Raw genomic sequence first — 19,442 nt, forward strand, 5'->3', positions numbered from 1 at the left:
ATTTATTCGATTGAGGCTGAGCCGAGGTAAAGTTGACTAAAGGCGAACCAAGCCTGAAAATCCTCATCCCACCCCATCACACTGTGTTTGTTACAATACATCTCCTAAAGAGCCATTAGCCCACTGCTGATAGTCAGTGAGGCCGGCCAGCCATGTAGCTTGTGCAGCATCTGAACATCACCACCATTTGGCCAGCTGGCCACCTGGCAAAGGGACAAGATGGGGAGTGGGCTAAAGGGAGTTGGCCGGATAGGAGCAATTACGAACGCAGGCTGGATCTGGCAGAAGGTGCCCTTTAGCAGGCAAAGGGGGGAGGCCAAGAGGGATAAATGAATAAAAAAATGGAGAGAGAGGGAAGTAGGGCACAAAAGCTGGAACAAAAACTGATACAAAAACAAATAATTAAATCCCTTTGTTTGAATGCTACCCAGTGAGAACTGTATAAGCCTGATAGCGCTGATAAGGGTAACACGATTCTACTTTTAAACAAGTATTTTCTAATTTGGATGCAGGATTTAGACAAACAAAAGCATCATGGCCTTATTACAAGCTGTGGTTTCACAAGGGTTGAGTTGCACGTTAAAAAAAAACTGTCCTTTGTTTGACTTAATCTCTGGTGCGCTACTCAGTGGAAAAGTCTAGCGCAGCAAGGGAAGAATCTCTTTTTTCAGAAAAGGAAAAGAGATTCAGGCTAGAGTCTGGATTGTAAATGTTTCTATTCGGAGTGCCAGATTGCAAACACTTCAGTCCATGTTGGACTTTCCTCAGTGAAAGAGGAGACATGTACCCTTTAATGAGTGACTCTACAGGTGCGCCTATAGTCATCTAGGGCTTGATTGAATGCACACGAGAGCAGCAGGTCAAGTCATTAGAGACACACCAGAACATAACAAATCCATAACATTGATGAATTACAGGCTCTTTTGAGATGAGCTGCGCCTCGCCTGGAAAGTGGACGACAGCAGGCGGCGGCAGCAGGAGGTGTTGAAAAAAAGAAATTTGCGGTCAAGTCGGAGTCAGTTTACAGCTGCCTTCAAAGAATAAACAGGAAGTCACCGAAACATCCTATTAGATCCGATCTGTAGGCTACTTGTAGTTTAGAGACCTCGTTCGGATTTATTCATACGAGTTTGTAAATATATATTTATGTGGAAACTTGCGTATATCTGCATTGTATGCTATCCTTTGTTCTTTTATGTCTGCCTGTGAAACCCTTTGCTGCTCGTCTTGATATGTGTTATATAAATAAGCTTTATTATGATCAATTACACATGTTTTTAGATTAAACCTTCATTTCACAACATGAGACTAATAGCCAACAATCTAGCGTTTATTACAATTACATAAAATGGGATTTTCTACAAAACGTAGTGTTCGTTGTCTAATCTAAGAGCCAATCAGCTCTTCCCCCATCATGCCCTGGGTCATACAGTCGGTGGAAAGCAACTGAGGCCGCCTCAATCTCGTGAGGTTATCGTCGACCACTTGTTCACGACGTCAGAGCAAGTCGGGATCAAGTCGTTCACAAATCGAACTAATTGTGCGGCTATCGCCGGTGATCGATTCTGCGCAGGACTGGCTCGTCTCAAACGAGCCTAATGTCATACACATACAAATGCTCCAGTTTATATGCTGGAAATGGGGACGCGCTGGTACAGAAGGACAATAAGAGTGTCACATATTTAATTATGGCCACTGAGGTGTAGTTTTTTTAAGTAGGAAGATATATAAACCTTACTTGAAGGAAAACAAAACTTAAGAGGTTGTTATTGTCAGAAAAGGATTCATTTTATTTATTTTTATTAGATAATTGCTATCATTTACAGACGTATATTAAATACATATTATCTATCAAAATGGTTGAGACCAAAAATGGCTTCAAACCACAATTTCATAGAGAGAAATTAGAGGCACATTAAGTGTTTTGACTACATGATTAAGCAAACATGGAGAAGCATCTCATATGTTCAAAATGTTCACTGATGTTGCATATAAGCATATTAAAGACGATGGATGTTTCAGAAACAATATCAGACTTTAGGATGATAGGTTAAGAAGATTAACAACATAACAGGATATTTAAAACTATATATATATTCTACGCAGTGAGCGTGCTCCAATTTTAAAGTAGCAGCTGGAATTAAAACGTCATCGATCTCTCAAGATCAAACGAAAGTTTTCCTTGAGCAAAGTGCAACCGGAGGAATCCTTGAAGTGCTGCTCAGAGGACACAACGCTCGCCTCGGGTCTCACAGCTTGGCCTTCCCCGGAGTAACCTGCAGGTTCTGCAGCTTCATAGCGATGCCCATGTTCCCCGTGATCTTCAGCTTCCCTTTGAAGAATGCCTGCAGACAGGAGTAAAAAGGATCAAGATTAGAACGTCTAACTTCATCAGATTGCAATTTTAATAAAAAACATTAGGTGAAAAAGAAAACCTGACATTTTTTTTGACAAACATCTACTTCCATATTGGAAAAGACGCTTTTAAGTGAGCCACTATAAAAGGGTATTGGCTAGATCAACATGCATGGTTGTTGGAAATTCTTTTATGCTCTTTGTCCTAAAACAAATTCCCCGAGAGACAATTTAGGTTTCAGTCATCCAACATGCACTTCAAGTTAACACCCATCTGCACTACAAGCAGGCGAGGGCCGTTTGTTCAGCTCAGTGACATTTAGCAGAGGGCTGAGACTAATCTTTTAAATACACATCTCGAATTCTGCAGTCCGTCTTCTCAGACAAGAAGGTGGACCGCTGGAGCACACAAGCCTCCGAGAGAAGGCTGCTACGGGCAGAGATGTCGAACAGGTACACTGGTACATTCCCATCTATGTTCTATCAAATGCAGCCTTTTCTTTTTAAGATCATGCAACACGACCCAATGAGCGGTTTAAAAAAAAAAAGAGACTACATTCAGACTCAGAAACGTGCAGCTTTGAGCCTCTAGATATCACTCGGAAGTCTACCGCAACTCATTATTTTGAATAAACTCCCCTCTCTATTCCGTTAACACCAGCTGTTTGGTAAATGTTTGAAACGGTTTATTCGTTCCCTAAAACTATAGAGGCCCATGGCTTTGGTGCTCAGAGGCTGTAGAGAGTTGCAGAACAAGTCACCTACAGCTCCACAGCCAGAGGGTTACATGCTACCACATGGACACATTATTTACCTGAGCTCACCACTCCTGCACAATAAAAGCCATGTGGGGATCATGATGAAAAATAAATAAAAACATGTCCTACTTGCTCAATATCAGTTCTAAGAAAATACACTAAAATCCTGAATTACTCCATCTAAATGTAAACCATTTTCTTATTCTTTTATCATCTGTTAATTCATTAACCATCTTACACTCACTGCATTATCCAGTTGTGTGTATATAAAAGTGAGTTAATGGTGTTTTTTTATTTATTTGGCATCACAACAGGCAGTGTTTCATCTATACACCTACATGATATTTATGTTTCTCTGCATCGGTCTGTGTGCTTTCTAATTGCCAGCTGGATGCAGCTGCGCTGGCAGGAAAGCTTCAGTCAAAACTTGCAATTTGCAAAATATTCACAGCAGTGTTGATCATTTTTCCCCAGAGCTTATGGGGAGGCCAGCGCAATTAACATCTACACACCGGTAATGACAATTCACAGCTCTGAGTTTTGTTGCTTTAAGAAGTGCGCTGACTGACTAAATGGAAAACGTGCCTATACAGAAACCAATCAAATGGATTAAGTTGGTTAGCGGGTGGCAGACCGGGATGTATTTAGCGCATAACACGCAACAGACCGCTCTTAGTGAAAAGAAATATATGTCAATGGGAAGAGACAACAGATGGGTTTGGCTGATCAAAAAACCTGCACCAGAACCGAGAGCATTTCAGGACTTGTCTTATGGGTTTAATATAATAGTGCGTTAAAACACAAATCCGAGGAACCTGTTTGTGTTGGTGAAAACAAACTCTGGTGCTTTTTTTTGTTTAGTTTTTGGGTGTTTAGTTCCATCACTTTGTTTGGTGTGAAAGCAGTCAATCAAACTGAACATCTGGACCAAGGTCCCTCCCCAACTGGACTGTGGTGCAGTTTGTTTATGGTGTGAAAGCAGAAGTGGAGGACAGCTGACGGGTGATTTCAGCATTACATTTGATGGATATTGTCAATTGTTCGTAAATCGATCCTGTATATTTACATTATTGTACTATTCATATTTATGAATTGATTCTGTGAACCGTATAAGCGTCACCATGCGAGTACAGATGGATGCGGTTAATGTATAACTACACACCGTTTGTGGATTCAACTTTCCCGTCATCAGCTCCATAAGATCCTCGTCACTCATGGATAAGGTGCAGTCGGCCTTTTTACCTAAAAGAAAAATTAAGAGGCTTTTTCACCGTGGCTCACTACCACAATTTATCAAATGCATTATAATTAAAAAATTCCCGCAAACAGAAACAAATGCATATTTACTGTTCCTTACACACACACACACACACACACACACACACACACACACACACACACACACACACACACACACACACACACACACACACACACACACAAAGGAAAAATAACCGCTATGTGCAAAGAACAGAGACACAAGAGGAGAATGTTAGTCACCATTATGGCAATGCTCGAAATAGAAAGCACTTAAGAATACATTTGGCATTTGGATGAAACTTCCATTTGTGTAAAAGCACACAGGTCCGATGCAGTTTCTTCCACTGAAGTAGCAATCCAAACACTCAAAACTCAAAAAGCATTATCAAAATTGTTTGAAGGCAGGCTGCAGCATGCTCCACGGGAGATCCAAATCCAGGGGGCGAATACACACCTGATCTTCTCTGACGTAAACAGCCTCTGAGGTCTGCACTCACTCTCTAAGTGTCCTTCCAGTTCTCTGGAAATCATTTACTACATTTTCTATTTTACTTCTCGACAAAAAACACTTTAAAGTGAGACTAAGTACATTTTCCTGTGTACTCGAGGTACCCTAAAGATGATGCCAGCGTGTTTACTTCCCGTTTTTCTTTTGTGATCATTTCCATCTGTGATGTGTTATAAAATGTAGTGTAACATTAGGAAGAGAGAATATTTTCTACTGGTCAAACCAGACCAAGTAAGGCTGTAGCCAGACGTTTCTTTCCATTTTCGGAACAGGAAGTCAGGTGGAGAGTCAATGGTACTCTCAGAAATAATAGTTTGGATCCAGAGAGCATCACAAGATGAGGCAGCCTAATGAAAACAGCCAAAGGGGCTATTTCTGTGTGTGTGTGTGTGTGTGTGTGTGTGTGTGTGTGTGTGTGTGTGTGTGTGTGTGTGTAACACGCATGACTTCTGCCTCTGGCGTATTGACGATTTATAGAAATGCTGAAAGCATCAGAAAGATGGAAAAAAAGATTGTGTTTTATGTGCGTTGCTCTTTTTCCTGAGTTACACGTTTTTAATTAGTTTCATGTTTTGATATCCTTTGCAGCAGCTTCATCAGTATTCAAATCCAAAGAAGACATTTAAAAGATAATTGTTGTAATAACGACTGTGTTGAAAATGTCAACTGCTTTGATTGCTTCACTGGTGAGTTTTACTAGACTTATAAATTACTAGAATTGCAACTACACAGCCAGAGAACCAAAGCAATCTCTCACATCTTAACCCCCCCAAAATAATCTATTAAATAGCAAGCTTTTAGTTGTTTTGGCAAGAGACTCTCTAATACACCCCTACAAAAAGGTGAAGAGTTTCTCAATTTAAACCAGGATTTATCTGAGGGGATGGAAACTATTTATCTTTTCAGCTCCAAAGACAAAGAGCCAAACAAAGGAAGTGGTTCAATCCTGTTTCTTTTCTTACTTCCACAACACAAACCATGACATACATGCATGTGGTCTCTGTAACAAATGAAATTCAGTGAAAACTAAATGTTCATGTTCTGGCATATCTACCTCTCAGAGAGAAGTCTTACTATGTGAAAATGACTTAACACCAATTTCAGCCCGTCGGCGAGAGAATTTCTGAGAATGCCTTAGCTCGTGTTCATTTTGAACAGAATACAACATCCACGAGGCAAAGAATAGGAGAGAAAGGGCTGAGATACACACCTGGGTCAGTGGTGACAGAACCTTTGCCATTTTTCACATCGACAACCCAAGTCCCCTCTTTCCCATCTGGTCCATCCTTCACTTTAAAGGCAAACACTCCACCGATCTTCTTGACAAGCTGCTCTCCGTCCTGCAGGGAGTTCAGAAGGCGTTGGATTTGACACACAGTAGTTCTAGGCGAGAAGTATCTGCTGCTTGGGACAAATGATCATGCCTCTTGACAAATGATCATGCCTCTTACGACTGAATTTTGACAGAAAAGAAAGTGTGTCTCTGCCAAAAAACAATCTCTAAAATAGTCTGTGGACACGGTCGCCCAATGTTGCAAAACCACCCACATTTTAGATTCCTTCAGTGGTCAAATTGTGGAAGGAACTTCTTCAAACAACCCAAGCTATTCCGGGCAAGAACGTGCCGATAGTCACCTGAAATCATGTCAGCTCTTGAGAAATGTGACCAACACTTGCAACCACTAATCAAACTGAACTCTCTTGCATTTGTTCAGAGCCACAGATTCCAATAATCCCCCAGTGAGCAGCACACCGATTACTCAACGCAACATTGGAAAGTGAGTGAGGGTTGAACATGCAGAACGAGAAGAAGTAGCGAGTAAAGTCCAAACTAATAGGAACATGTGTTGTTTGAGTAATCACACAGAGGACAGTTAGCTCAAGGTGTGAGGTGGATTTTGTTGGTGACAGTGTGCCGTTATACCTCCTGTAGACGTTTTTCTATCTCTTTGAAGACAGGGTATGCTTTAAACCCCTCCAGACCGCTGGCTGCGCTGGTGGGCACTGCACCTACGTGGGAACTGTGGAAAGCAGGTACAAAAATGTGAGGCTGTACAAATTTCAATCTAGATGTTATATTGCAGAATTGAAACGGTGGATAAAGCAATGTAGTGTATCTAGAGGCCAGAAGAGAAGCGATATCCCATGCATTATGCCTCTGGTGTATTAATAAGCAGATCATCTGTCTTTTTGAGGATGCAAAAATGTATTACTAATAAAATAAATGCTACATAAAGAATCTAAACTGGAAACTACTTCCTCACCTGGACTCCTGAGGGAATCCCAGCCTGTAGAGAGCGACAACGACAGCTCCTCCTAAGCCAATGTTGTGTTGCAAGGCCACTTTGGCCCCCGGGACCTGTCTCCTGTCCGCCTGCCCTCGGAGCTGCCAGCACAGCTCTGCACACTGGGCCAGACCTAAGAGAGGACAAGGAGGCAGAGAAGGAAACGAGGGTGACGTGACTCGTACGGGGGAGATGTGGCGTAGGCTGCCAATGGAAGGTGTGGTTATTGAAGCTGTAAATGGATCATCACACCCCAACTGAAGAGAGAGGTACATTAAACAAAGTGAGAAAGACAAAAAATAATTGCAGATGTCATTATTGGGAACTGTTTTTTTGTTGGTTTTTTTTACACTTGGTTCATTATGTTTTGACTTATGGATTGATTTAGACTCTGAAATGTAGTTACTAGAAAAAAACACATTTTGTACAAAGCATTAGTGGAAGTATTGCAACTTCTTTTCAGGTGTATTTGTTGGACAGAACAAAAAGCCCCTCAAATTTACTAAACGACTATAAAGCAAGCAAGCTCAGTCTGTCTGTGGGTCTGCCCGCCGGTGGGTCAGTCTGCACACTTTGTTCACCAGTTAAATGTTAACAATGTTAATGAGAGAAGTGAGAGTGAAGAGTACATTTGCCGACTCCAAAACAAACACAATGAGCTGCTGACGGATGTTAAAATTCTCTGTGGAGCCGAGGGGGAAGTGCAGAGTTAGAGGTTATGCGTTTGTCACTACAAGAGTCCTAGTTCCCGTTACACAGTCATTGGATCCAATGTAAATACTAAATATTGAACGTAAAATGTCTAGTCAGTAGCAGAACGCTCATACCAGTGCCGTAACAAAGAGGCGGAGAATGAAAAATGTAGTTCAGACTCAAGAATACTGAGTGGCAGTAAATGCATTTCTTTGGGGGGGGGGGGGGGGGGGGGGGGGGGGATACTTTAGTATTATAGATGTATATATATATATATATATAGAGAGATAGTATGGACACAATCCCGTCACATGTCCCCAAGTGAAGTGACATTAAAGCATTCTAGTGTTAAACACAATATCTTCACAGAGGCGTGATGATAACTCCTTAATCTCGGCAGGGACAGCTCCTGCGCTAGCGTTACAGCTAAGTATTTCATCCCTTCTCCGTAATGAGCTTTCGCATTTCTCGATTACGCCATTAAGCTAAAGGACTTAAGGGTTAAGACTTCTTCACGGTGCGCCTCTTACATCCTGCAGCACTCTCCTAATCTTCTCCATGAGGACTTGTTAGTGTCGGAAGCAATTTTGTCTAAATGCCAATTGGAAAATGTATTGCAGGCTTGGCTACTTATCCAAATAAAGAGCCTCTGGATATCGCCTTGGATGTTATTTATACATAATGAAAAAGGAACGTCTTCTTCTAAAGAGAGAAAATTACAAGTGCACGTTTGATGGTAATTTACTACATACACACTTGTCTCTGGATGTCCGTTCAACATGTAAACATCTCTTCTTCCTGAGGTGGGGCTCTCTGCACGAGTGAGTGAATTAGCCATCTCTATTTCTGCTCACAGTGCTGCTCCCGAGGTTAGCGGTGACAAGGAAGATTAGGAGAGACACCGTGGATCAGACGGAGCTTAGCGTTGACCGGGGCACTCGAACACCGGGAGAGTGCCCCGGGAGATAGAGGGAGTATTGATGAGATGAATGGGAAGTCAATGCAAAAATAATGAGGGAGAGGGAGTGATGCTTGAGATTATGAGGGGAGGAAAGGGGGCGGGGGGGGGGGGGGGGGGGGGAGTGAGAAAGAAAAATAAGCACAATACAGAAAATAAATCAAAGAAAAGAGACAAATCTCATAATCTGTTTGAAATTAAAGACAAAGAATACAACAAACTTTCACTTTGTTGTCGTCCATCAGTGTGTGTGTGTGTGTGTGTGTGTGTGTGTTTGAGTGCATACAAACCTATGTATAATATTGAACAGTATGTGCATGATAAATGTCGGACCTGCAGAGTCAGCTGCACTGTTTAGAGATCAACATGAGAGATTACAGCGGAGGCTTGGCAAAGCCTCAGTCTGCATCCCTCTCACATGCAGGCTTACCCAGTTACAAGGCGGTCATCACTATGTGACACATGCCACCTAGTGGCCACTGATTGTTGTTTGAAGATTCACACCAGCATGCACGTCACAATCAGAGATGGGCAGTATTTCTATTACTTGTATTTGAAATACGTATTTCAATTACTTTTGAGTATTTTGTAATTTGTATTTGATAGGGCCGATTAAAAATCAAACGTAATTTGTAACAAAATACTTTAGAGTGGAGTAATTTTGTATTTAAAATACTCAAAATACTTTCTCCACGAATCAAAAAACAGTTCACGAGTTCAGTCTTCAGATCTTCAAGTTCAACGGATTGTCTGTCAAGTTAAATATTGTATCTGAGTGTGACAGACGTCAACTAGCTTGATGTATACTTTATGTCTGGGTCTGGCTACATAGCCTATTATTGTATATACATGGTGATGGTTATAATATCAAGCTAGCGATCGATGCTAACATGCTAATAACGCTAGCATGCTGTCTAGGCTAGTGCATAGCCAGTGTTTAGCAAGTTAACTTATCAGTCGAGTAGCTAGTGTAAACACATTAAGAATGAGCTTAAACAAATATGCTATATATTTGTAAACACTGCTATATATTTGTAAACACTGCTATGTATTCGTAAACACATTTAGTGACGCTTAAACCATATGCTATGTGCAGTAATCATAATATGTCTTTAAGTGTAAGTCACAGAGTGAGGCTGCAGTGATTCTCACCCACGCAGAGGCCCATCGTTAACTGACCAATAGCAGAAAGCAGGTACTCCCGGTCTTGCCACTGCTTGGTACAAAATAACAGTTTCAACAAAGAAGCAGTTAAGCGACCTTGGCCTCAGAACGCACTCTCTATTTTAAATACAAAATACATGTATTTTGTTTTACATTTTCTGGCACCAGTATTTTGTATTTTGTTGTAATACATGTATTTGGGGGTATTTTGTATTTTGTATCAAAATACATTTTGATGTATTTTTGCCCATCTCTGGTCACAATAAACACAATTCTTTACATCTTGTGTACAGTGTAGCAAATCCCATTCATCCGCTGCTCCAAACAAGTCAGAAATAAACATCAGCTGCAAATGCTTTTAGATCCCAATCTGGCATTTTCACACCAGGCTGGATTATGTATCGTGTGCCTTGTCCTCCTATATGACAAGAAGCTTTCATCAAGAGGCAGAGGCTTGACTTACCTGTGGCACCCAAAGGATGTCCTTTAGAGATTAGACCTCCACTGGGGTTGACCACAAACTGGCCTCCATATGTGTTGTCCCCTCTGTCAATCAGCTCTCCTGCTTTACCTGGTTGTGAAACACACAAGATGATCACAAAACGGAACAGTGTGAAGTTCACAGCATTATTATATTCAGGAGGGAGGAGGACAGCTAATTGTAAAGTTTTAAAATAGCAGTTTAGGGTTTTAGGAGGTGCGGTCTTACCCTCTGGACACAGCCCCAGAGCCTCATACGTGATGAGCTCATTGGCTGAGAAGCAGTCGTGCAGCTCAACCACATCCACGTCACTCGGCTTCAGACCTGCAGCTTCATAACACTTGTTGGCAGCCGACCGAGACATGTCATATCCCACCTGAACGGACAGTTTTGATTGGTTAATTAGCAGGAATGTAGCCTAGCACAACGTGAAAGTGAAAACGGTGCTCTGTTGATTTCATTTTGGGTCAAATGTTCTGGTTTCATTTTATTTCGCCGTCACTGTGAATGGCCCGTCTTCTTTTGATGCAGAGATGTGTGCATTAGCTGGAATGTAGCACAACATGGAAGTGAAAGCACTGCTCCGTTTATTTAAATGTTAAAGAGCAATAAAAATATGTGATCTCAAAACTGATCAAAATAGTCATGATTATCATTTGGTAAAAGCTAAAGGTGACACTATACCGTACAGCAGGAAGTGATAAGTAGGACAATAAAGAGCCTGAACTCACTGTATTGTACCAAAGCCACATTTTGATTAAGTATAAAATAAATATAGACCTTCTGCTTCGTCAGCGTTGTTGACACTGAAACGTTATTTTATTAAATGGAAATAATCGTCCTGAGCAACGAAACCTCCTAAATCTATAATTAAAGATGAAACCACTACCTCTGAAAACACGTTATAATCATTATCTAACAGACTGTGTGGACAAATGGTGCCGGTGGTCTTTGGGAGGGGAAATCATTCTGTGTGGCACTGACGGATTGATAATAATGTCTCGTGATCTGAGGGAGCGGATCAATACATCTTGAAAACGTTTATACAACTCAATGCTCTGACAGTCCTCCTGTCCTCCTCTGGAGCTTTATGGTCTGTTCTGTTTCAGGATTTTTTTTCATACGTGTATTGAAAAAAAAATCAACTTTGAGCCGTACTTAGATTTCGACTATTGAATAGTCAAATTGATATGATTTGGTTCAAACATTAGGGAGCCCTTCTCGTCATTAATGGCAGGAATCGAGGACTCATTTGCCATTTGTTTCAGTCTTGGGGCTAACATGTTGTCTGCTTTATCAACACTTCCAAAAATACTTTTGTTGAAAATTACAAATGCAATATAGTTTGCAAGTACCTCTCCATTATTGGCTGTAACGCAGCTAAATTTGTCATCCACATGAAGTACTATTAAACTTTAAATATGTAGTTTAATGTAGATCCAGACGAGGGGAGAATGTTACAGAGACGGTGTGTTGTCATAATTCCATACCATCTTAATGCAGCTGTTTTCTTCAAACGTGGAGGCGAGGTCAGTCACCATCTCTTGGGCCACGATCTCCACTGCCTGGTTCTCCAGACGGTGTTTCCTGACGAAGGCTTCGCTGGCCAAAACTGCTGCTCCGGCACCATCTGATGTCGGGCTGACGAGAGAAGAAGAGCGGGACAAGCTGACACGGTGGACAATTGTCTTTGATCAAATACATAGAACCCCTGACCCGACAGTTACACTCAAGGCCGGATGATCAATGGATTTTTAAGAGATGACGACACTAACTGTAAATCGGCGAAGCTCTTACCAACACTGCAGCAGAGTAAGGAAGTCAAACACCTTCCGGGAGTTAATCACCTGCTCCAAGCTGTACTCATCCTGGAACTGGGAATTCCTGCATGAACGTAGACACACATATTCACACACAAACAAACTTGAATAAAGTATAAATTCAAGGATATTTTGAAGCAATTCTTTAAAGGTAACCCTTTCTTACGGGTTGTTGGTGGAATGCTTGTGGTTTTTCCAGGCAATTTTGGCAAAGTGTTCCGGTTTTGTGCCTGGAGGAGATTCAAACATGGAGACAAACATTCACTGTGTATGATATAGTAAAACCATGACCTCAATGAAAGATCCATCCATCACGGTCACATGTTAGACCGCGTAAGATGTCTTTGTAGCGTGTACCATATTTCTCCATGTGCTCCCTGCCAGCGTTACCGAACATCTGTGCTGCTGCTGGAGCTGCCACCATCCCGTAGCGGTTGATCATCACCTCCATGTGCTTGTCCATTGGATTGGTCCGGTCCATAAACTAGAAGCAGGTATTTCTTAAATTACATTTCACTTTGTAAAAAAAAAAAAAAAAAAGACATTTTAAGAGAATTATGGTATAATCTGGTGAATTGGCATTTCCAGAATGTTCAATAATTTAGAAACAACAGTGTGCCAGAAAACAAACATCTGGAATGAGCCAACACATCTACAACGGCATACAACACATCAGTGCTTGTTTTGTTGATAATAGATACGTAGATATATTTCTATATTTTGGTGACAAGTAAAATACATTTTGAATGCTCAGCCTTTTTGTGTTTGAGGTTTGCTTTTTAAAAAGGCAGATCTCTTCATTATATCCACCACTCGATCCCCTCTGCTCCCCTGTAATAGGAATTCACTCAATAGCAATAAGTTGTTCACTGAGGCAGAGACGCATCATTTCTTCATCAATAAAGTGCAGCCACGCTAATTTGTTGAGAGTGCTGCGATGCGTTTTTTAATTATAGATCAATGAGCTGTATCCCTCTGAGGACGAGTGTGGAAATCAGCTGATATTCTCTGCTGCTCGCAAAAAACGACACAATTACAACAACACCTGTATGGTGGACTGTAAGATAATGTGGCGTGTTATTTTGTCCATCTCCTCTACATCCAATACAACAACGACAAAGCGTACAGTTCTTTTTATACCTTTGCAGACAAAGAGCCCTTCTCCATCTTTTCAAACCCGAGGGCCAGCACACAGTCGGCAAGACCTGCAAAAAGGAGATGACAAGTGCAGAGTTTACAGTTTCAGTTAACTAACAGATAATGGATTTAATCTGCAGAAGTCGTTGAAGAAGTTTCTATGGATATTGCAATATTTTTCTCTGTTGTGTCATCATTAGACTCCACTGAAACCGTGTGAGCCTCCTTATTAAAAGTATAGATTGTTGGGTGGTTTATCACTCTCAAGGCGTCCTGCTCTGCTCACCTCCCTTAACCAGCTGGCGAGCCATGAAGAGAGCAGTGGAGCCTGTGGAGCAGTTATTGTTGACGTTGATGATGGGGATCCCGGTCAGGCCAAGGCTGTGGTAAATGGCCCTCTGCCCACATGTGGAGTCCCCTGAGGGAATGAGATCGGAGAGACGATGTCATTCCTGATTTGTTTGACTGTTTGTTTTACTAAGGTGATTACAATATGAAAGGCACTTCAATATTTCATAGGAAAACATGCAAAATGTAAACAATAACAGTCTTATTTTACCATAGACATATCCTACACAGGCTTGTTCAATGGCAGAATACGGGACTCCTGCATCTGCTAGAGCATTTTGACCTAAAATAGGATGAAGACGTACAGGAAATAAAACACTTGTTATGCATCAAGATCCATTTCACAGATATTCAGATATGGTATCTTTTGAGCGACTGAACAACGTCCATAATCCGAAAGATAAGCACCTGCTTCCTTGGCCATGTCAGGATAATCATAGTCGCCTCGGGCTCCAGGCTTGTCAAACTGCAGCAAAGCACAGAAGAGTGTGACAGACGGTGAGAGTCAATCAACACATGTATGCACATCTGTTTTCCTGTTCTCGAGTAGAGGATGACTCAAACATTCAACGTTATTGTCACACTGATCAAGCTGTAATTATAAAAGGGTTGTGATGAACTAGACTTGAAAATAGAGCTGAAACATAAGCAACTATTTAGTCAAATGCCAAACATGCTCCTTTTGAAAATAAAAAAATGTGCTGCTATTCTTTGTTATACAGCATTGTTTAATGAATAAACATCTGCAGAATAATAAAAATATGTTGTCTTATAAAACTTATTTTATATGTATTTGTACATGCCCCCCACTCTACATCTGATTGGCTAGTACTGTCGGCTAAGCCAATCAGGTGAAGAGTAGGGCGGGTCATGTGTGAGGAGATGACCCTTTGCACAGATTGTAACTGTTGGCCATGGACTATGGACTCAAAATAAGTACATGAGATCCAAAGCAAAGTACGTTCAGCAGTCAACCCAGACCTGACCTATTGCTACATATCTTCAGAAAACCACCAAGTTTAAACACAAACCTAAACGGCAACAATGTTACCTTGTTCGGGCTAACCTAGCTAATGCTAGCTGATGTTTACAATGTGCAGTGTCAGGTGTGACACGGGTCGTGGTGGACACTTGTTGAAATAATATGAGCACAGTTAAAAGTTCATTACACTTTGACCTGTCGACTCACTGCAACAAAAGACGTTTTTAAAAAGGAGCATTGCAATCTGAAGCCAACTGTGCCAGCCTCAAGTCTCATGGGGACATTCATGTTACCGACTGAGACAATACTAATAACGTCAACATTACCTTGGTCATGCCCACACCGACGACAAACACCCTGTTCTTTCCGGGTGCCATGGTTGGTTCTGTGCAGCTGGTCCACACTGAGACAGGCAGGTCTGTGAGGAGCAGCGAGCAGCAGCGCTGACTCCGGTTATAAAGCAAAGATCGTCTGTGTGCAAGCTGAGGCAGCACTCGGAAAGGAAAAGCAAAACACCTTTCTCTCACGCTGGAGAGTTATCCTAAAGACAACAAGTGCTCTCTTTTAAATCTTATTACATAACTTTATTACAAATGCAGTTTTGGATTGCATAGATTTTGTGTAAATAAGCAGGTTTGATTGACCAACCAGTTTCTGTCATTTTTTCATCGACACTTGAACATATAATTATACTACTTGAGGCTGGTGTACTATAGAGAAGCTGATACATGTGAAACATTTAGTAATATTGTAAGCACTCATTTCTCCCTGTTAAATACTTTAATGTTAGTTTATCTCTTTTAGAACTTCACATAAATACACTTTTGCATTAGTTGTGCTGAAGTGTTAAATAAAATGTGGCTGACCTGAGGAGGTACTGCCTTTATGGATGAAATAAATAGTTTTACTACACGTCTGTTCATTTGATCAATGTATGAAACTAATTGTTTCCTGATGTGTTTTTTTATTGTCTTAATTCTATTTTATTTAAGGTGAGATCTACTGCATGATACAATCTATCCCCCACCCCTGTACGTTGACAGCAATTTCTAGACAGTTTACGGTACTTTGAAATACTGACAGAGTGAGATATCTCACGTTTCTTCTGCTTCGTCACCTTAGTTGACAGCAGTCACTTATCAGTCCTTTCTAATCAGCTCATGTTGCTCTTTTAGTTTTTGCTAAAGGGGACATATTTGCTCAGTCCAGCTTCATTGAATAGATTTGGGTTCATTGGGACCCAAAGCTGTAATAAGTTGTTTTTGACCATCTCACAGGTTGGTTCTGCTATAGTAGTGTGGTGGTACTACTACACGCACACTGACCCTTTAAAGTGTGCATAGAAAAAGCTCAACTCAAAAATGTCACCTTTTAATTTTATTGAGGCAATGAAGGGGAAAAACAGCCTAAAACATGTTGATCAACCCAAGACGTGTACGGACAACCTGTGGTTTTAATCCACACCTGTTAATGTTCATCATCATCCAAACCTCGCCACCTCAGCACCTGATGCATGCTTGATGGCCACTAAGAGACCTGAGGATGTTTGGCTGTAGTGTTCATTCGCCCACCTCGGAGGCTCTTCACTTGATGACATCAGCATTTGATAAACTGATGTGTGACCTCATATATTCCCACGGACTCCTTGACCTCCTCATCGTAGTCTGTCCAGTCCTGAAATTTACAAAAAGGGTGTTTGTCAAGTTGCACAGATGAAAGAGGCCGTTACAATCTGAACACACTGTTGGGATTATTGACACACACAAAACAGAGGCACAAATGAATGAAAGAAGTTGTAACTAAATAACTACTGTATTAAACTTAACACAAATTAATGATATACAACAGTGCAGTATCAAAGGTTGAAAGTCAAATATTCTTAATGAAGAAATTCTAAACTGGCATACTCTGAGGGACAAGTTGTTCCCTTTTTTTAAATAGACAAAATGTTACACACAAATAATTCAGATAAACAGCAGCACATAACATTTAGGTGGTATGATACACAAATAATAAAAAAAGATTTTAAAACAACACACACAGGAGTTGTTTTAGAGCGCCATCGTCTGGATTTACATTGTAAAAGAAAATATACTTAAGATGAAAAGAATAAACAAAATAATGAAACTAAAAGGTCTGTCCAAAATGTGTGGGCTATTTCCCAATAGGAAAAAAAAAGAGAAACTGTTTTTGTATCAGGGTTACAAATGGTACAAGAAATAACATCTGTAAGTTTATCGATAAGATAATTAGTGGGGTATATTTCATGTAACAGCCAAGCCCTCCACCAGTGTATCTTCTCAATCTTAGACCTTCAGAAACACTTGCCTCTAGGTCCAGTTTTATTCTTTCTTTGCAAAGTTGAGTCATAGTGGCGTAGTATCATACCAGAACTGAAGTTGTTCCCACCGCCATGGCCGTAGCCAGCGATGAGGTCGTCAAGGTCGGGACCAAGCTAATTATTTCCTAAAGTGTCCACTACCTCTCTGAAGCTATGCAAGCTGAACGGACAGATATCAATAAACAGATATCTGTGGTGGTGACGATGAGCAGGGTGAAGTGTGAGAGTGTGTGTGTGAGAGAGTGTGTGAGTGAGTGAGAGAGTGTGTGAGTGAGTGAGAGTGTGTGTAGGAGAGTGTGGGAGTGTCTCCAGAGCGCTCTGTAAGCCACAGCACAGTTGTGTTCACTGCCACAATTTTACACACACACAAACTACATGAAATCTAAAAAGCTATACTTGATGATACATGTACAGCATTAGAAGATATTATTGAAAGCTATTTGATGTTATCCTGGATTTCTACAGTCGATGATGACGTGCGGCTCCACAGCTGAACCACAAGCATCAGCAGCATACAGTCGGGCGCTCTTCTCTGCGCTCCAGTGGCGGGGATGTGATGGTGAGACACCTCCGATGAAATATTGAGCTGAATCTGATGCGAGATGAGTGTAGGACAGGTACACTTTTTTCTTGGAATATTATGACTTTATTCTTGACTTCTCAGAGAACATATATACGGGAGATGTTTTGAATGAGTCTTGCTGAAACTCATATGAGCTATTGAAGTCCACGGATTAATAAATGATGTAAAATGAATGAATACATCATTGTCATATGAACAATTACAGAGATTACAAACAGAAGACACAAAGGAGAAGGGAGAGTAAACCTACGTGTGCTGACTGAGCAGCGATAACATCAGCTCTGAATGAAAATAATTTGATCTACAGGAAATATAGGAAAGCAATACAGAATGCCTGAGAGACTTACTGCAGCCTATTACATTTCTATATTTTGAATATTCACCTGCCGCCTGAATTTTCCTTTACATGAATGCATTTGTCACCAGAATGCAGGAAATTAAGTGTCTGACGCTCACTAACTTCTAAACTCTGACTACTGCACTTACTTTTTCTTGCAGGTTAATTTCAGGAAACTGTGTTCCAGACTCTGGTCCTTGTGCAGCGAAGCCAGCCTGGAGTGGGTTAAATAGAAATTAAGAGGAGTCACATGATAATCAAATATGTTCCAGTTTATGGAGCTTACAACCTTAAGTAAACTGTCTGACTCAGGAGCGTAAATACTTCTTTTAAAAGCTTAAAAGCAAATATCTTGACTTGGCTGGAAGCACCAGAGTATCAGGCTCAGGCTCCTGGTGTCGTCGTTAATGTTATCAGTAACACCTGTGCTTCCCTTACAAGTTAAAATACTCACTTGAGGTTGGAAGTCAATGGGCTCCAGACCTCGACACTCAAACTGCACCATTGTCTTGAAGCGCTCGCTGTCCTCTGCCTTCAACCCAGCAAACATACAGAAAGAGACACAACGTCAATGGCTGGAAAAAAAAAGAAACATGAAAACAGACTGGTGCCATGTTAATAGTTTCAAAGTACAAGTAGACGTTTGCTTACATCATAAGGTTTGATTGTGTCTCCCAGGATATCTGTAACACATTCACATATTATACTTTCATCAAACCTTTTACCTCAGAAAAAGACAAAGTGAGTCAAATGGTATGTCAGCTCGCACCAATTGAATTTTCCCTGGCACAAAGTTTACACTTCTGCACCATGCTGGCACTGCTTCTTCCTCCTTTTAGTGGCACACTCTCCTGTGGAATAGTAAAAACAAACAGGTTGGACACTGTATGTGAGTGACAATGTGCCTATCTGTATGGACACTATAATCTCTTTACCTCTAGTGTCACATACTGCCATTTATCTGGGATCTCTCCACAGTTTCCACACTTCAGCTACGTTGAGGGGAAATGATGAAAGAAAGCATTGCTTGTGTAAATGAGACAGAAGGTGAGTGACTGTAACACATCACAGGTGAACAGTAAACAGTGAGTGAGTTAAATAGTTAGCATGCTAGCTTGATAGCCAACCTACCTTCAGAAACCAGCGGAAATCGTCGCCCAACGGTCTCACATTAGTGACATTTTCCAGAGTGGCTTTGAACTGGAGCCCAAATTTCTGTCACGATAAAAACGAGAGGTTAAAATTCCCCCAAAGTTAAGAAAACTGCTTCACTGTTTACATCAGAAACGACACATACCACCATCTTGAAGCTTTCCCTGCTGCCTTCAGGTACGCCTCGTACATTATGGCTTCTGGGGCGTAAGGAACGAGTTTTTAATTAGTTTTGTAGAAATCGAGCAGCACAGCTTTGCTTTAGTTATATTGTAGCTGG

General features: G+C 41.0%; 2 protein-coding genes across 2 annotated transcripts; both read right to left on the reverse strand.

Annotated features, from left to right (window-relative positions):
• Positions 1–1,787: 1,787 nt before the first annotated feature.
• scp2a (sterol carrier protein 2a) lies at positions 1,788–15,184 on the reverse strand. The gene is made up of 16 exons (XM_079172448.1): positions 15,076–15,184; positions 14,176–14,233; positions 13,979–14,050; positions 13,706–13,837; positions 13,423–13,487; positions 12,640–12,766; positions 12,449–12,512; positions 12,260–12,346; positions 11,953–12,103; positions 10,691–10,838; positions 10,445–10,552; positions 7,146–7,299; positions 6,806–6,902; positions 6,092–6,221; positions 4,276–4,355; positions 1,788–2,345 (listed from the first exon to the last, which is right to left on the reverse strand). Exons 1-16 carry the CDS (start codon positions 15,124–15,126, stop codon positions 2,250–2,252), a joined length of 1,620 nt encoding a protein of 539 aa, XP_079028574.1. The 5' UTR covers positions 15,127–15,184; the 3' UTR covers positions 1,788–2,249.
• A 935-nt stretch (positions 15,185–16,119) lies between these two features.
• On the reverse strand, positions 16,120–19,342 carry czib (CXXC motif containing zinc binding protein). Its single transcript, XM_079173623.1, has 8 exons — positions 19,308–19,342; positions 19,142–19,225; positions 18,946–19,002; positions 18,780–18,861; positions 18,662–18,693; positions 18,465–18,542; positions 18,160–18,225; positions 16,120–16,423 (listed from the first exon to the last, which is right to left on the reverse strand). Exons 1-8 carry the CDS (start codon positions 19,311–19,313, stop codon positions 16,346–16,348), a joined length of 483 nt encoding a protein of 160 aa, XP_079029749.1. The 5' UTR covers positions 19,314–19,342; the 3' UTR covers positions 16,120–16,345.
• Positions 19,343–19,442: the final 100 nt, after the last annotated feature.

This window comes from Pholis gunnellus (assembly GCF_910591455.1).
Source record: "Pholis gunnellus genome assembly, chromosome: 14".
NCBI classification, from domain to species: domain Eukaryota; kingdom Metazoa; phylum Chordata; class Actinopteri; order Perciformes; family Pholidae; genus Pholis; species Pholis gunnellus.